General features: G+C 47.3%; 9 protein-coding genes across 9 annotated transcripts; 5 read left to right on the top strand and 4 right to left on the bottom strand.

Moving 5' to 3' along the window:
- Positions 1-1,475: 1,475 nt before the first annotated feature.
- On the bottom strand, positions 1,476-3,291 carry N7503_006992 (cytochrome P450; the record flags this gene model as incomplete). The annotated part of the gene is made up of 3 exons (XM_057066539.1): positions 1,476-2,556; positions 2,614-3,107; positions 3,169-3,291. 3 exons carry the CDS (start codon positions 3,289-3,291, stop codon positions 1,476-1,478), a joined length of 1,698 nt encoding a protein of 565 aa, XP_056920220.1.
- Positions 3,292-4,217: 926 nt separating this feature from the next.
- N7503_006991 (uncharacterized protein) lies at positions 4,218-5,092 on the top strand (the record flags this gene model as incomplete). Its single annotated transcript, XM_057066538.1, has 3 exons — positions 4,218-4,244; positions 4,296-4,838; positions 4,901-5,092. Coding segments are annotated over 3 exons (762 nt in total), but the record flags the coding sequence as incomplete, so codon positions are not given.
- Positions 5,093-6,239: 1,147 nt separating this feature from the next.
- Positions 6,240-6,743, top strand: N7503_006990 (MAPEG family protein; the record flags this gene model as incomplete). The annotated part of the gene is made up of 1 exon (XM_057066537.1): positions 6,240-6,743. One exon carries the CDS (start codon positions 6,240-6,242, stop codon positions 6,741-6,743), a length of 504 nt encoding a protein of 167 aa, XP_056920218.1.
- A 571-nt stretch (positions 6,744-7,314) lies between these two features.
- On the top strand, positions 7,315-8,214 carry N7503_006989 (uncharacterized protein; the record flags this gene model as incomplete). Its single annotated transcript, XM_057066536.1, has 1 exon — positions 7,315-8,214. The coding sequence occupies one exon, from the start codon at positions 7,315-7,317 to the stop codon at positions 8,212-8,214; it is 900 nt and encodes a 299-aa protein (XP_056920217.1).
- A 1,000-nt stretch (positions 8,215-9,214) lies between these two features.
- N7503_006988 (mitochondrial carrier) lies at positions 9,215-10,251 on the bottom strand (the record flags this gene model as incomplete). Its single annotated transcript, XM_057066535.1, has 2 exons — positions 9,215-10,078; positions 10,132-10,251. The coding sequence occupies 2 exons, from the start codon at positions 10,249-10,251 to the stop codon at positions 9,215-9,217; spliced, it is 984 nt and encodes a 327-aa protein (XP_056920216.1).
- A 662-nt stretch (positions 10,252-10,913) lies between these two features.
- Positions 10,914-11,840, top strand: N7503_006987 (uncharacterized protein; the record flags this gene model as incomplete). The annotated part of the gene is made up of 1 exon (XM_057066534.1): positions 10,914-11,840. The coding sequence occupies one exon, from the start codon at positions 10,914-10,916 to the stop codon at positions 11,838-11,840; it is 927 nt and encodes a 308-aa protein (XP_056920215.1).
- An 807-nt stretch (positions 11,841-12,647) lies between these two features.
- N7503_006986 (acetylornithine aminotransferase) lies at positions 12,648-13,967 on the bottom strand (the record flags this gene model as incomplete). Its single annotated transcript, XM_057066533.1, has 2 exons — positions 12,648-13,445; positions 13,497-13,967. The coding sequence occupies 2 exons, from the start codon at positions 13,965-13,967 to the stop codon at positions 12,648-12,650; spliced, it is 1,269 nt and encodes a 422-aa protein (XP_056920214.1).
- A 405-nt stretch (positions 13,968-14,372) lies between these two features.
- pgxC (putative extracellular exo-polygalacturonase) lies at positions 14,373-15,719 on the bottom strand (the record flags this gene model as incomplete). The annotated part of the gene is made up of 1 exon (XM_057066532.1): positions 14,373-15,719. One exon carries the CDS (start codon positions 15,717-15,719, stop codon positions 14,373-14,375), a length of 1,347 nt encoding a protein of 448 aa, XP_056920213.1.
- An 873-nt stretch (positions 15,720-16,592) lies between these two features.
- N7503_006984 (SDR family oxidoreductase) lies at positions 16,593-17,639 on the top strand (the record flags this gene model as incomplete). Its single annotated transcript, XM_057066531.1, has 1 exon — positions 16,593-17,639. The coding sequence occupies one exon, from the start codon at positions 16,593-16,595 to the stop codon at positions 17,637-17,639; it is 1,047 nt and encodes a 348-aa protein (XP_056920212.1).
- Between the last annotated feature and the right edge of the window lie 396 nt (positions 17,640-18,035).

The raw sequence follows: 18,035 nt of genomic DNA, 5'->3' as shown, positions 1-18,035 counted from the left end.
ATATTGCATATAATATTATGAAGGTTACCACAGCATTTGACCTTGGCATGCTTCCATAAAGCTATCCTGAATAGAATCGTTTTAGTGTTAGCTAATGAGCTGAAATCAGTGATAAATCGCTCGTTGAAGCTAGTCAATTAGATTATGGTACCAAAATGAGGTCGACAACCCTTGCCACCAGTACATAATATTCAGGGTGCATGCGTTTTTCCTTGTGATAATCAGGCAGTGTTGTGCATCGTATCTATTCCGATCACGCTGACGCGTGGCTTCGGGTAAAAGAAAATTGGGAGTATTAGAAGTATAACGCAAGTCCGACTCCAGATGTCGAACTTTTCTGGCGCAAGTCGATTATTCCAAGATCTTGCCACAGACTTTCCCACAAATTGGGGTCCGTATCATATTCAGCTAAGCATTTAGATACCAGATGACAATTATCAATACCATTGGGCAAGGGTCGTCGCAAGGGCCTAGTAAGCTGGATTTCTTGGTGGGGGCAATATGTCCGGGATTCATGTTAAGGTTTCAATAAGTAAGAACTTGCACTCTTGCTCCGCCTTTTTTCACCCAGTACTAGCGCACAGATAGGCTCACAGTGGGGCCTTCGGGCTAAGGAAAAGTTAATCAGCACGCAGTACCAATTGAACCAACATTGACGACTGCGTGGCGACAAGATAAATAGCCAACTGGACAAGAATCCTTGTAATTCTATTTTTGTTTCTCGTCAGCCATGTACCTTGTACTTTTAACTTCCTGCATGGATGCACTGGCCACTTGGAAACACGAAAAGTGGCCGTTCGATACGTCATATCGAAACGACAAGCCACCTACATAGTAGGTATCAGTGCTCGGGGCTTACACATAGGAGGCCTCAGCAGTGGGGGCCAGGTCTTTCTCACTTTAGCCTAGATAATGCCGATCTGATTGATCGGCAGGCGCCTTTACTCAATTGATCCTTGCAAGCGCTCTGTGTTATCTACGTTACACAGACTTGTAAAAGGTAATACATGGCCCCCACATGGTCCAGACCCACGTCTCCAAAAAAACGGCCCGCTCCGATCTCGATGGTACACAAAAAGCGGTGGACATTTTATGCACACCATGTGGAGCACTGATACCCCAGAGGAACATTTGAAAGGTCATAGACAATTGTCTGTCTCATAGTTGATGTAGGCTAGCTCGACGACAGGGGGTTTTCTGGGGCCATCACAACCTGCATGTGGCCGAAAATAAGGAGGGTCTCAGCCTCCACCTGTGTAGTCGTTTCAAGAGAGTTAGGGTGAACTTATGTACAGTGGTTGGTTATATATCAAATTGTGATAATATTGATGCTTGGCATATGATGCCCTCAATTGTCTAAATCTGTCCACATCCTTACATGACACTAGCATCCCGTCTATTCAGTGACGACGAACCTGGCGTTCTTCGTTCGATAAATTGTCTCCATAACATTTCAATGCACTTGGATCAACCAACTATTCCCGAACTTTTACACGACATGGGTAATCATCTACTGGGTAGGCGGCTTTCTCGGTTTGGTAGGCTCTCTCTCCATTGACGGTATTAGGTACCGCCTTGCCAAACCGCCGAGTCAACCTACTGACCAAGCCTTCATTCTGTAATTTGAGCGCATCCCACTCGTCATATGCCGGCGAGATGTCAAAAGATCTCAAGCTCATCGCGAGAAGCACGCGTATCTCATTGTAGACAAGCGTCTGACCGATACAGTTTCGCGGACCCTGCTCAAATGGACGCCAAGCACCTGGTACTGGGTAAAGTTCGTGCCCTTCTTCGACTAGCCAACGTTCCGGGAGGAATTCCTCCGCTCGCGGCCATACACGAGGATTGAAGTGGCAAGCTTGGTGAAGAATATTGGCACCCACATAGTCAATGGGGTATAAATTGCCATGTCGGTCAGTTAGAGCCTCGTGCGTGCCTGCCAACTCTCCCCGGCTAGTTGAAGCGGGAGGGAAAATCCGTAGGGTCTCTTTGATTACCGCGAGTGTCAGGGGACAGCTATTCAGGAGAGCCGGGTCGGACTTGATAAGTTGGCCTGCGTCAGAGGGGTCGCTTCCAAAAACGCGATCGTGCTCCTCTCGTACTTGTTTCAGGATCTCAGGATGCTTGAAGAGGAGATGGTAGACATAGGTTATGGTGCTTGAAGTTGTGTCGCTTCCTGCAAATAAGAAGAGGCGGATCTGGTACGAAGCATATTGCGCAAAATGCTCATCCAGCACAGCTGTCTCGCTGACGGCCTTCTCCTCGCCAAGATCGGGATTAGCCAGATAAGCCTCGAGGGCAAGCGCAATAACAGATTTTCCTCTTTTAGATCCCGTCTGCGGCTTCTCCTGTCCCTCGCTTTGTTTCATTTCAATGAATCTTTTCTCGAGCTCTTTCCTGATAGAGGTATTAATGAGATTGCTATGATACTTTTGGATGAATGGTCGAAGGGGATTGATCAAGATCCGCGGATCCCAAAAGGAGTGCCAAGCTAAAATCTTCTGTAGAGAAATTGAGACCGGATGCTCGACGCGCTGGTTATTGGAATCCATGTCCCTGTAACATAATGGTTAGGTGTTGTTGCCTTTTGGTAAATGAGGAAACCAGACTCACAAAGTGACTTTCATAATGATCTCCATTGTCAATCGAGTTGTTAAAAGGCTCAGCTGAATCGGTTCCTTCGACCCAGCTTTCTCCTTTAGAATATCGCAGAAGACCTGGACTGAATCAACCACTGCGGGCACCAGATCCATCATACTGCCGCCACTAAACCCGGGATTGAAAATGGATCGCCAATATTTCCACTCATCATGGTTCATGCCGTGCAGACTTGGCCCTCCCACGATCGGATGCATGAATTTGAGATGCAGGGGAAGCTTGGGCAGGTTGTATTTGTTCGAGACCTGATACGCCGTCTGCGGGTCAAAGACCATGTAAAATGTAGGGTAAACGGGCCAAAAGTCCATCAGAAAGACTTCTGTATGTCCCCATTTTTCCAAGGCCAGAGTTTGCATGGCCAGTTGGACATTTGCGTCGGGTGGTAATCGCTCAACATATTCTTGGAGGACGAGAAGATGACCGGTGAACCAATTCCATTTTGGCATTGGCTAGAAAGAGCAGGTAAGTCAAGTGTCATTCACGTGTGAGGAAAATTGGCGGTTCACTTACTACACCTTGTTTGCGTAGCTCATTGATCTTGCAACGATGTTGATAGGCACAATGCAACCCATAGCCGAGAGCTGTCAATATTGGGGGTATGGCCAACTTGACCAGCGTATTAAGAATGGCCATGGTGTACCACGGCGGCAGAAATCAATTGGTGAGGCAGACTGAGAAAAGAAGAAATTCGCCAGCCGTGTTTTCAGGGGTCGCTGACATGTTTTAAGTCTAATTGTGAGCTGGGCCCCTCTTGTCACAATGTGACGTAGAGGTAGGGGTCAAGTGCTCGGGTCCTGTGGTGGGCCTGCAGTAGCCTGCGCGAGCTCAAACAAAGAGAACGAAAACCCAGGGCAATACCTTAGGTCTCAAGAGGGCTAAGCTTAGTGTGACCAATCAAATACTCGACGTACAAAATGCGACTGGCTGATTTCACGGTTAAGTGGATTTGGGATCATCCGGCACATTTGGCCCCCAAATTACTTGGCTGGTCAATTGGTATCCGATTAACCAATGGATAGCGGCCAAACTGTGGGACTGGAAAGATAGATTCACGACAAAGGTATGTAAAGTTTCCCCGCACCGCAAAAAAAAAAACAAAAAGCCGAAGCTCTGTCAAAGTAGGCACAAGCTGGCCAGAGACTATTCACCACCTAAAATATGGTCGGAATTTGCATGTTTGCCTACATATGAGGCAGATAATTATCAACAGTAGTTATCTGGACTCAAAAGATGCTACTATGGTGACATAATGCATACCGTAACGCGATAATCAACACACCACGTCCAATCTACGTGTAATAGCGCCAAGAGATGCAACCCCGCTAAGTTCTAATACAGACCGACTAAGCGCCTAACAATGCTATCACCTTCACGAATCCAGTATTCGTGCTTTTCCAACAAGCTTTTTCAACAACTTCATCTTTTGAAAAGAGCTGGCTTTCAGAAAAAGAAGATGCCCGTCAATATTAATACCGCTGCCCTCTATGTTGTCTTTATTTTGGTAAGATGCTAAAGATCCCGCATAGTGATACTTTAGTTGACGAACTTCGCCATTAGGGAGGACTGATATCCTTGGTCCTTGGAGCGTGAGTAACTCTTCTTGATATCTCCACCTAGAGCTTCTTTGACGAAAATAGCAATTAACTCTTTTTTCGTGGACCAGATTTTCCTGGGCTCGTACGGCCGCAGTGTTTCTGCCTCTGCCAACATGGGTTCCAGCAACCGTGACGCTCATATCACCGATCACAATACTCACAATGATAGCCACACGATACTTCTTTCGACATTCAAACAAGGAAGCGCCTCAGAACAGTCGATGGAGCACGATATCCAACATACTCAACCAGATTCAAACTGTTATATTGACCATCGTGGCCACAGTAGCACTTGCCTACCTCTTCCCGGACAGAATTCTCTCCTGCAACCTAGATCAACAATGGCAGGATTTTTTTCGTTCCAAGGATTCGCAAGCTATCCGCTCAATCCAAGATGAGTTCCGATGCTGTGGTCTCAGAAGTATTCATGACAGGGCATGGCCCTTCAAAGACCGAAACCACGGGGACAACGCGTGCGAGTTGCAGCTCGGATATCAAAGAAGCTGTTTTGCTCCTTGGAGAGAGCACCAGCAGCAGACATCTTGGATGGTATTTGCTGCAGCCATCTTTGTTTTGGTGGCCAAGGTGGGTTTACTATCACCCTGAGGCTTATGGTGTAATGGCTAATATCATATCACTGGGTACAGATCGCTTTTGCTCAGATTCTCGCCCAGCGAACGAGTTGGATGAGCACGCAATCTGGCAACACGAGGCCTGATTACCAGCGAATCTCACACCCGGTAGTGCAGGACGAAGAGGACGGCAATGAAGAAGGCCACGATGAGGCGCATAGAGCTTTCTTACCCCAATTGAATACCCAAAGTCGGAATGACTGGGAAGGGTAGAGACCCCATTGGCTCGGAATGCCCCCACATCCGTGCGAGCTCGAGATCATAGCAACAGTCCCATTGAATTCGCCCAATTTCTTTTATTCTCATGGCCTACCGAAAATTTGTTCACAGATGTAGAGATGACCCAGATGGAGGAATAGGAGAAATAAAGAAATCGATATTCCGGCTAATTTGAAGTCCTTTGAATCTCGGGTTTGACAGAGATATAATCAGTGTCTGTAGACCATCGGCGATAATCTCAAGATAGTTCTCCGCGAGAGCTGAGTAAATCTTTCGTTTTTCTGAATGTTCAGGAGATCAGCTCATTGGTTGTACACCATGGCTCATTGCTCCTCCAATGGAAACTCTACTATGAGCGGTGTCCTAGGAAGCTCGTCAATTCCCAACCTCATTACTCTCATTCCTGAGACCATAGCCATGTATTCAACACCTGAACACATTTCAGAGCCGCACATTCGTTTTCGATGATTCGAATATTGTAATCTTTAGGAATAGACTATCATTTTTTTTCTTTACATTGCGAGGGATGCACTTTGCAGTCGGCGAATCAGGTGCGCAGATAGACCTGGATGCCTCCCATGAGAGGCTTTCCAAGGCAATCAGACTATTCTTTTTACATTGAATGCCTCCGCGGACGCGTAGCGATATTTGTCATGAAGCTTTGTCATGGGCCGTATGCCGAAGAGCCGTCACCTCTTTGGTCCGAGCGTCAGCCCAGGAATCGTTGTCAAGTGGGCTTCTCTATTCAAGATTCAGATTTTAAGGTATTTGACGTCTCGACAGTTCTAACTCACATAAATGATCTAGTGGACACACATGATGCGCACAATAATAGCCTTGACAACGCTCGCAAGCACCGATGTCAATTGCTGACGCGGCAAGGCATTTCAACTCTGAACAGCCCCAGAATCGCAAGGGCTGGGCGATGATCCTCTTGGCTGCTGCTTACCAATTTGAAGATATCCATGGCAGACAGTTTTATCATCTTGGTCTTCTCAAGAGGGGGTTCCGTAGAGTCCGGTCATGAAAGGTTTAGCTCCAAGTGGGGGCCCAAACGTCCAACTGGACTTCAAGGAAGAGCCTCACTTTGAAATTTTAAGTCTCCTGGATAACTGTCCCTTGAAAGTTCCCCAAGATGAGTTCTTTACTCACAACCATCGGTCTCCGGGGCGCCTCCGCCACGGCCATCCCAAATTACGCCCCCGCATTCGTAGGCTTCCACTTTCTCTACGCCTACGGTGTCCTCTCCTCTCGAACCCTGAAACAATGGTACGGCATCGACCACAACGCCTCACCGCGCGAAGATCTCACAAAGTACGGCGAGACAGCCGTGCGCGAGGGAAAAATCACACGCAAACAACTCGATATGCTGAAGCGGAATGAGTCCGCCCATGCGAACTCAGTGGAGAACTTCCCGCTCTTGGTCGCGGGTTTACTTTTTGCTAGTCATGCCGGTGTTTCGGCGAAGATTATTAATGCGGCTGGATTGTCTTACACTATTGCGAGAATCTGTTATGGAGCGGTGTATATTCTAATTGAACATCCGAAGTGGAGTCAATTGAGGGGCTTATGTTGGTGGTGGGGGAATGTGAGTTGTTTCGTTTTGCTTTGGAAGGCTGGGAGGCTGCTTGCTGTTTAGTACAGATATCAATCCCATAAACTTCCATAAAGTCTCATATCATACGTTCTCCGAAGTTTTTGTTTTGAGTTCCAGAAAGAAACTTTAGAATTTCAACCTGCTTGCACGCGTTGCTTGCCACGTTTTTATGCACTCGCAACTTCACAGATAATGTATTATAGCTAGAACTATTGATAGAAACAATTTGTTAGCCTGGTTGATATACCCTCCTTTCTAGTGTTCAATCTCTAAATAGTAGTAGTAGTAAGTGGAGTGACTTTCATTCCGCGTTTAATTTCTCCCAGTATTTTCCAAGTCATATAATCGACATCCTACCAGCAGAGATGCAAGGGCACTTGAAACACGAGGAACATGGGTACGTAGTATATATTATTGTGGAAGTGCGGTAGGGAAGAAGAAGAGGATCTACGGAAACGGAAGCCTGAGTTTAGGATAGAAAGCTACCACTAGTCCTAATATGGGGTCAGCCAAAGTGAGGCATTCTTTTTGCAGTTATTCCACTCTTCGGACTCAAGCTCTTACCTCCGTGTCCCTCCCATCACGTGTGCGCTACACTCTAACGAAATACACCATGTCTTCCGACCACAAGAACCCGCCATCACCGAACGAGCCTTCAAGAGACAATGATGACTTCAAGGAATGCCTCATCTGCTATGATAGCGTCCAATCATCCGACTTTATCCCAGCATGCGGTGATTGCCCTGCAACCATGTGCGCAAGTTGTGGCCGTAAATGGTACGCATTCAATTCCCCCGGAAATGTGATCAGCACTCGACGACTCTGCTGCCCATATTGCTCATGCGTTCCAACTAGCAACGCAATCTACAAATACGGCAATGATGCAGCAAACGCTGTGAGATATCTGGCCGACACATCTTATGATTACGATATCATGTATGCATGGTGCTGCAAGTGTCAAGAGCCTCGACCCCTCGTCGAACGCAGTTGTTCACGTGATGACTTCAAGCTATTTCCCGAATGGGTATGCATGGACTGCGACATTCTCAGAAAGCCCGAGCTGGAGATCGCTGAAATCCGATGGGCCGCAGATGCAATCACGCAAGCACAGCTGTCCGGCGACTACGTGAAGCAGTTGAAGGCAAAGGAACACCAAGGCCGTGTGTTTGAGTCAATTGAGGATGGGACAATGGGTATCAAGCCCTGCCCTGGCTGTGGGATTCTAACCCAGCGGCCCTTCGAATGTGGCCATTTGCACTGCACTGTGGGTGGATGTGGGATTGATTGGTGCTACTTCTGTGGACAAGCCTATGACAAGGCTTCAATTTATCAGCACATGGAGGAAGCACACGGGGACGTGTTTGGTGGAATAATCATGGACCGTGATTTGGTTGCTCTGGCGGGCACTGACACCGACAGTGACCCTGACTTTGACTCTGACTCTCAGGATGAGGGTAAGAATGAGGATTGTGATGAAGATTATGAAGATGTTGAGGATGAAAATGACCTGTAATATCAGTAATACCTCAAGGATAATGACTACCTGTCACATATGTATCTACCACCTGGGCATATATCCCCTCTTTCTCTTCCCTAGATTCCTGTTCTAAGTAAGTGCAACATGCCTTGAGTTTCAGATAGCTGGGCATCTATGAATGACCTATTTCTCACTTTTTTTCTCATTTCTCTCTCAACGTTGTGTACTGTGTGATAAAAGCGTGTTCGCAGTCAGTTAGAAAGCTTCCTTCTTTAGCCCCACCGTGAAGAGACACAGGGTAAGTGGATCCGATAATCAGTATTCACTCTCAAAATTCCATCCAGCCCGGTATCAAATTGATATCGACAAACGTGTGGGTACTCAAGCCAGTCCTCAAGCAGCAAACAGTAATATAACCGTTCCATGGCGCATCTACCGCAGGTGATGGCTTTTATGCTAGAGGAAGACGAACTAGGAGCACTGGATGACGATAAGGCGCTCAAAGGCCCGATAGGTCAGGCGAAAGCGCTCTGGGAGACACGTTCCATATACAGATATTTTCGCATGAGTAAGCACGGTCGCTATAACGCCCATGGTGGAGATACAAGGCAAAGCACCCGTCAAGTGCGCTTAGAAATAGCTTGATTAATTAACTTGCTGATTGCGCCTGGCAATCCGACAAGAAGATAACCCAGAAATTTCAAGAATTCCATATATCAGTGACTGCCATTTTCTCTTTAAGAGTTTCATCAGTGTATATCACACATAGTTATGGGCCTTGATCTTTACCTAAAAGGAGAGCAAATGGGATATTGAATCCTTATCACCACAACATGAATGCATGTTGCACTCAGCCGAAACTAGTAGATTCAAGGTTCATCTTTGATTTCTCCTCTAGAAGGAGTTTTTGCAAGCACAACATGGAATGTATGCAACGGAATCCACGGCTTTCGACGTAGCATTGTTTGCCCGATTCTTCCAATATTATGATGCAGGCCTGGGAAAAAAAGACTGGATTATGTCAAATGCATCTGTACTAGTACACGCCCAGGTATGCTTTCATGCGGTCGTAAACAAAAAAGCTTGTCGCTACCATAGGCATAATCTTGATATAGCCAATCGTCAGGCCCAGGTAGAAGCCTCGCATGCCTCTTTCCAAGTATATAGTCCGAGCTGTCTGAAAAATGCTTGCTCGACGACCGCTTTGCATGTCCCTCCTGTTTACCTGCATGCGTCGACGTATGATCTCCAAAGGATAAGAGACTGTCTGCGCCACCAAGCCAGCCAGAGCTCCAGAAGTCAGCTCTGCAACTGCAGTCAACTGAAGACGCTTCTTCCCGCTCTGTGTCTGTTTGGATGGGTCAAGGGCCGTATATGGGGCCAGCTTTGGGGAACGGAGCCAGTCGCCAATGACATCGTGGGTGAAAAAGGAAGTGCCAGCGTAAGGCAAGATCCCTAACAATGTGGGAGCATACCCCCGGTAAAAGCTGGCAAATCCACCATCATGGTAGATTTCTCGGCAGGTTGCAATCAGCGATATGTCTTTTGTCTGGACGGCCAAATGCACTCGGATAAGTTCAAAAGGATATGTGCATGATGTCGATATAGCACCGGCTAGACTGCCAGAGATCAAGCGACGAAAGGGAGTCTCATGATTAGGAGATGTGATTAGAGTGGCTCGAATCTGGTCATAGGCGAGGAAATTTATGGCAGCGTACGGGAAGATCCGTAGCAATGTGACCGAGTGGCCTTGGAATAGTGCTTGGTTCCCATGATTCTGCCTGATTGCTTGAATGGCATGAACAAAGCCGAGCCAGTGCGTTGTATGCCGCACGTACCCGAAATGCGCCGTCTGAAACAGAATTTTTACCCGCTCTAGAGGTGCGACAACTGTTTTAGCCTGCGTTGATGTCAATGTTTGCGAATCTTTGCTGGGGCATTCCGAATACTTACAGCACATCCTGCCGACCCTCCAGCCAATCCCTTGCGCCATATCTGGCTCAAATTTCTTTCTTTTTGTTGCTCCTCTCGAATCAAATTTTTATTGATCTCTTCTGCTCGTGGGGACGTCATAAAGGAGCAGTACCTCTAGTGGAGAGGGGTGCATGAGCTGCTCGGAACAGGCGGATGGAAGAGGCAAGGGTAAAATGCCCAAAACAGCACTTGTAAGATAGATCCACACGACCAACCGGGTTGATACGTGTATTACCTGAGCAGAATGAGGGTATAAACTGATTCTATGTAGTGTGTATATGTATCTCCTTACACTATGCCGATTCTGACTTCATCCGTGACCTCGGGACCGGATCACGTGCCAGCTCCCCGTTTCTCAGGCATCAATATAGAAAACAAAGATTCCGACTCTCATCGTCGAGCGGAAAATGTATGGAATGTTCCAAGGAAGGAATTCCACCTCTCAGAACGAGGGAATTTTGATGTGGTACCCTTCAAGTCCAGGCCCTAGCCATCATATATCTTGTTACTTTACTTTGAATCATTCTTTCCCCCAAATGTTGAAGGGCAGGGAGTGATACAGGTCTGTTTCGGTAATCTATCTCACGGATTTTGTTGCATGCCCGACAGATGCTTGGCAAGTGTCGCCAGGACGCACTCGCCAAGACGCCAGTGAAGTAGCGCGATTTTACAACTGAGACAGTCACATCTGACCAAAGTATATTAAGCGAGGTGGCACATACCTGTACACTCCTTTGCATTTTGCAACCATTCGGATAACAATGCCTGAAGAGACGGATCTATTCCACGACGAATCATGGGGTGAACCATGGCGATCATCCGAGTTTCCACCAGAAGAGACTCCGCAAGAGAGACGGCAGCGATTCAACAAAAAGCCAGGATGGTCAAATGGTTGGAACGATTGGGTTCCTAGATTCTTCAGAACGCAAGCTGGATCGTCTAAAAGTTGGCCGTGGGGCTATGTCATATATCGGACGACATTTACAGAGACATCTGATCAAGACTGGGCGGCTGCGATCGAGATACTTGATCGATACTGTTCCACCTCAATAGACCGTTGGAAAGACTTGCAGAAATTTGAATTCCAACCTAATATCTGTGAAGTCGTCCATGAGGGTTATCGGAATGTCATTGTTCAGGACTCTAGCTTGGAAGGGGCCTCAGCAGACGTTATCCGCAAACGACACATTCAGTGGGACAAAGAGCGGGGGTTTTTTGTTGGATGCGGCACTCCTCGGGTTGACTATTGCATTGCGTTGGATGCCCGCTGTATACGGTCGATTCTGGCAAGCACGGAGCCAGATAAACCTGGCATGGTCGGATACGTCAACGTGATTGACTGCACCTTTGAGTATGATCCTACTGATCCCGATAACGAATGTTCAGAACACTATGATGGATCGGTCAGAGTCTGTCTGAATTGGCTGTTCATGTTCGCTTTGTCTTGTGCAAGTCACGATACCGGAGAGCAGACATGGGGAGACTGGGGGATGGAACGCCCTGGTTGGGCGATCTATACAGACGGACATTGCTCAGTAGTTGAGAAAGAGGAGGTCTTCCTTTGTTCATCCCATTATAATCTCTTCTTCGCTTCATGCTACCGTGACTATCCGAAGGAAGAAAGTCTCACCGAGTCTCAGTATAATGAGCACGTCCAATCCATCACCAAGGAGAGGCAAACTGATTAGTCTGTCTTCAAAGTGGTAGTTACTATAAGAAATCAAAAAAAAAAAAAAAAAAAAAAAGGAAGAAAGAAAAAGCATTGTTGATTCCCAAAAGTCAGTTTATTAGCTTGATTAAGCGTAAGCGTACGTACATGAAGCAATGGTGGCTGTTCTAAAGTAGGCTGTAGAGGAAATCGTTCTGCCTACTAGCTAAGTTCGTCGAGATGGAGATCATCGACGCACATTCCAACGAAGAGGCTTGTGAGGTCGTCCAGTCAATTACGAGTGTTTTGAACCCAAGTATTATAGTCAATACTGGCCTCTGGGTCATTGCTCTATCGAGTGCACACTTAGTCTATCGCAGTAGACGGAATTCTAGCCAGTCATTAACATACCATCTTTTCTCTGCTTGAAGAAACGACCCCACCAGTCCACAAGTATGACATCAGTATCAAACCTTGCTTTGTATGCTGTTGCAGCGCGGTTCAGCTCTATACAAGCCCTATCATTGGCAATTTTGAATTCATTGAGAGCCTTGAGCATGTTCTGATTGTTATAGACTGCAACTATCTTAGCAAATCACATTTAAGCCGGGTCAAGCTCAGTCTTATGTTGTTGTGCCACCTGCGTTTTGTATCCAGTCCAACGCCTGACGAAATTTGTCACTCTGGACTATTCCCGGCCAGTCCTTCGCGATACCTGGTCTTTGGCTTGGCATATGATGAGCAAAAGGCATAATCTTGCTACACCCTAGGTCATTGAATGGATGAACGGCTGGCATGGAGCAGGGATATAAATTCATTTATCTAGGAGAAACCTTCTGATCTAGGGTTACCGAGCAATACTGCCAAGAAAAGCAGACACAGCCTCCAAAAGGCGATCAATGGAAGTCTCTGTATGCATAAGATTCAGAGACATAAAACCCCGTCTCCCAATAGAAATCCCTTCAAGAAGAAGCATAAAGTAGAAAAACTCCCTCAAAGCCACGGAAGCAGACCCCGTGAAATGGACTCCAATCGCACTCCCATATCCACTAAAATTCATGTCTTTGAACCCGGATCTTTCGATAAGCAAAGTTGCCTGTTCCCGAAACCGATCTCCCATCCCATTCAACCGCTGCAGTTCCTCCTGCGTGATCAAATCCGCCGCAGCAACAGCAGCACACATCGTAAAGATATTGTTATTGAACGTCCCCGAATGATGAAGTGCAATTGATTTATCGCTCGAATCAAAGCGGTCCATAATCTCTGCTGAGCCACCAAAGGCACCGAATGGGAATCCACCGCCGAGATATTTCCCAACCGTCGTCATATCTGGAATGATATTCCATTTGCCCTGTAGACCGTGGTAGTCAAGTCGTGAGGTGACAACCTCGTCGAAGATTAGGACGGTACCGGTTTGACTTGCTGCTTCGCGGAGGAAAGATAAGAATTCTGGTGTTGCGGGACGCATACCGCCAGCTGCTTGGAGGGGCTCAACCAGGATAGCTGCGAGGTCTTTGATGAGAGGCTGCGTCGCGTCGATGTTGTTGTATGTACCCATCACGAACTCATGGGGCAGGTTCATAGGATTATCCTTCGCAGAAAAGCTCAGGGTGCCCCCGTGGTATCCGTTATCGAATACCATGATCTGGAATCGAATTAAAATCAAGCTCTTCATTGACAAAGAAAGATGTCATACCTTTTTTCGTTGTGTATATGCCATGGCAGTAGCAATAGCAAATGTATTCGCCTCGGTGCCAGAATTGCAGAATCGAACTTTATCCAGCGAAGGAAATCTGTCAATCAGGATCTCTGCTAGCTCGGCTTCTTTTTCTGTGATACCGCCTAAGCTGAAGCCGGTCGATAAAGCTTGCTGAACTGCATCGTAAATGACTGGGTGAGAGTGGCCGTATATGCCTGCTGAATAGTCTGACACGAAATCCTCAAATGTCACGCCGTCGACTGTTGTGAATGTGGCGCCTTGTGCAGATTGCACTATCATAGGAAAAGGAGAGGAGACGAGAACGGATCGTGTGCTTCCAGCTGGGAGCACTTTTTGGGCTCTTTCGAATGCCTTCTTGGATTTCTGGTGGCTTTGTTCATAATTTTGGATGAGGGTGTTGAGTTTGGCTTGCACTGTAGCGTTGGATGGAGAAGAGGCTAAATTCATTATGGCGGTGCTAGGCCAGAACAAACTTTGTTTTAAAATCTGTGGTTTGCAGTGTAGAATTGATCTTTCTTGGGCAATTCATGATCATGGGTATCCTATTGATGGCGGAGTTTTGGCCGTCGGGCAACCCGTGGACCCCGCACGGAGGCATAGAGTTGGAGAAAGCGGCGTCGATAAGTCTGGTTATCTAGGGTCCATGCGAGGCAGATAAGACTATATGAATGACACATCTTTATTGGCAATGTTCGAAAGGGAAAATCAGCATCGAGAATACAATGCTTCAAACCTTGGAACGTCTCAATTGCAGTTCTATCATCACGATAAACAAATATATACTGGATCATTGTACCATCATGGTACACGCTTTAACCCATCTAAAAATCAAAATATCGATCCTTCAGGAGATCAGTTGGGACTGAATGTACCATTCCGACAGTCAAATCCAAGGTCCGGATTCAATGTCGCCGTCGCATTGATACAGACAACTGTCGGCTCAGCCATAGTCTGCGGAATAATCTCAATATTCTTCAACTCAAAGTTCTTGCACGACGAGTTCGTATTGCACTCGATAATAACAGCTTCAGTGTGCTTGAAATCCGGCAGGCCAACATCATACCAGCAAGGATCAGTCACACAAGATCCATCACCTGGGCGCCATGAGTTAACGGTGCCAGTAAAGTCAGACCAAACGAAGTCTTCCATCATGACGGAGGCATTGTTCACACGTCCAGAAGTCACACCGTTTCCAAGCTGCGTCTGCGAAGAGCCCTGGTTGGTATAGCTCTGGGTGACGAAAATTGGGAAAGTGACATTGTACACGCGGATGTTCTTCCAGGTAATGTTCTTTGCGATGCCCTGGCCACCCATCCAGGACTTAAAACGAGATCCATAGACAGCATCAATGACTGTGACATCTTCAAAGTGAATATTGGAGACGTTGGCGAATTCGGACTGGGTTTGGCCTAGCGATCCGATGCTCATGCCGTGGCTTTGGTATCCAATGGTATTTCTTTCGAAGACCACGTTGTGGGATCCGGACTGGACAGCAATGGCGTCGTCTCCGTTGTAGATGACACTGTCTGAGATGTGGACATTGGTGGCTGTGACATCGAATCCATCGGTGTTGAAGGGGAATGACCCTGTCGACTCGGCGTCGATAAAGGCATGGCTGACGGTGATATTGTCTCCCTGCAACTGAACGTTCCAGGCAATTGGCTTGCGAGATTTGAAGTACTTGAGAGAACCATCCGTAGTCTGGAAGCTCATGAGATGGGGACGAGAGTCGATGCCCGTTCCGTTGACTGGGTTTGCATCCCACCAGGCCTGTCCGTAGGAGTTGATCCATCCATGGTTCACATTGGCCGAGCCGGTGTAATCGATATTGGGACCCTTGAGCTTGAACCAGTATGAGCCATCTACGTAAAGGCTACTGCTTGTTCCATTGACGATGCGTTGGACCTCTGTAATATTTTGAGGCAGGTGTAGGTTTCCGCTCATCTTAATCTCGACATTGCTGAGGTTTGTGGCAGCAATGGGAGTGAAGATGTTGTAATCGACACCATCTTGAAAGACGATAACAGAATCTGAAGCGCATTTGGCAAATGCTTGAGCGACGGCTGGGGAATCATTGGCTGTGCCATTGGAGGAAGGGATCACGCAGCGATGTGGGCGTTCGGTGGAGCGTTTGGAGCTAAGAGCACCCAATGCAAGGGAGGATAAACATAGGCATATCGATATCCTTGTAAATAACATTATGAAAGTCTACTTTATTCGATAAAATGATAATAGAAACCCAGATACACGCCATCCTTTTATAGTACTAGAATGCGCTCGGCCCTTGCAATGAACTCGGGTTTATTGAAAGGTAGATTCCCCATACCCCAGAGTAAAGAGAGTACTGTTCCCCACAATGCGGAGAAGAATGCTGGTAAAGTGTTGTATGTGGATGGACTTTTATTTCGGCGGATGGGGCTCCACAACTCATTGGTGGAAATAATGCGAAGATCGACGCCGCTGGACTACGTAGTGCCTAGAGAACACGAGGTAGTTATGTGCATTATTTTGTAGAGAGTGCTGCCCAAGTACATGTCTGGGGATGCACACATATATATTTGGGGGCTGGACAACTACATTGATTCGCGCGATGCCTCAATTGGCCGGCAATTGTTCCTTGACTTGCCGAAACTCGCACCACTAGGCACAGCCTGTGTACCGCCTGTGGGTCCCCTTCCGGGTTTTGGTGTCCAACCAGAGGTGCAGCGATTGTACTACCCTAGATGTCTGTTACTGACGTGAATCTAATCATCAGATTCAGCTCTTACCCAAATGTTGTTGCTGTAAAATATCAGAAATCCGAGACTTGATATTAGTGGGTTGCGCTTTCGTGTCGCCAATTCGGGAATAGTGCTGACATGTAGAATTTGCGTCGTTTGTGTCGTTTATGTTATTTTGCTCAAGCCTTTCATAGGATCACAGCTTGAAATCAAAAATAAATTCTGTGGATAGTTCACTTGTTCTGTTTCAGCTTCCATCATACAGCTTGACCCTCCCCCTTATTAGGCAAAACAACACAACCGTGCAAATATCTGATCTCTCATCTCTCATCTATCACCTCAGTTTGATATCATGTCTACCACCAAGCATTTGGTTCTCGTCACCGGTGGATCTGGATTTATCGGAGGTCACTGCATCCTCAAATGCCTCGCAGCTGGCTACCGGGTCAGAACGACTGTTCGCTCCCTGACACGGGAAGAGGAAGTGCGGGCTACACTTCGCGCCGCGAACGCAGTCAACCTCGAGGATCTGTCATTCGTCGAAGCCGACCTCAACAAAGACGATGGCTGGGCCGAAGCCGTCAGTGATTGCACTTATGTCCTCCACGTCGCGTCACCATTCCCTGCTGCGACACCCAAGGACGAGAATGAACTGATAGAGCCCGCCCGTGATGGTACCTTACGCGTGCTGCGCGCCGCCCGAGACGCAAAGGTCCTCCGCATCGTCATCACATCCTCAGTCGCAGCCATCCATGCAGGTCAGACAAAGGCAGGCGCAAACAAAGTCTTCACCGAGAAAGACTGGACCGATGTCGACGCACCTGGGGTCAATGCCTACGAGAAGAGCAAAACTTTAGCTGAGGAGGCTGCGTGGACCTTTATTCGTGGCGAGGGCGAGGGCCTCCAGTTGTCCGTTGTCAACCCTGTTCTGGTCATGGGACCTGTTCTTGCTCCAGACACGTCTACGTCCATTGAAGTTATCAGCCGCCTGATGAATGGCGCAGTCCCAGGCTGTCCCAACCTGAGTTTGGGCGTTGTGGATGTTCGAGATGTTGCTGACCTGCATATTCTCGCAATGGAGCACCCCAAGGCCAACAGTGAACGTTTCCTGTGCATGGCACCACCTGCAATGAGCATTAAGGATATGTCAATGGCTCTGCGGGAGAGCTTGGGGGACAAAGCGAAGAAGTGCCCGACGCGAGGTATCCCAAATATCATTATGAAGCTACTGGGACTATTCGACCCGGCTATTGCCATGGTGGTTCCTCAGCTGAGCCAAACCTTTGTAGCATCCAATGAGAAGGCTACCAGTTTGCTGGGATGGGCACCCCGGTCCAATGTCGAAGCTGTTGTTGCCACAGGAGAGAGTCTCATGAAATTGGGGCTTGTCAAGGTTTAATGAAGGGGATTCAGGTTATTTGTCTTGCGATGATGTTTCGAACCTGATTTTCGACATGCTTTTAGCTCTTGTGGATGAAATTTCCTTGCACATGTCATATTGATAATGCTTAATCTACATGTCTATGCAACCTTGAATAAGTCGGCGAATGAGGAGTCAATCTCCCAAGAAAAGAGGAATCGAAAATGACTTTTCCTCAATGCGCTACGCGCTACTGTACAACATCTTCAATGTGGATCATGATAGCCAATGATAAGTGGGTAAACAGCCCACCTTATCGGACCGTTATCACTCCACACGGAGATAAAATAGTCACCGTCATCACCCAACCCCCAGCTTTCTCCGCATAACAACAACCAAACACCAAACATCTATATTACAGCACGCCTCATCAAA

Source organism: Penicillium pulvis (genome assembly GCF_028828015.1).
Source record: "Penicillium pulvis strain IBT 33274 chromosome Unknown contig_5_segment0_segment0, whole genome shotgun sequence".
NCBI lineage: Eukaryota > Fungi > Ascomycota > Eurotiomycetes > Eurotiales > Aspergillaceae > Penicillium > Penicillium pulvis.
This window is presented reverse-complemented; position numbering and strand designations above follow the sequence as displayed.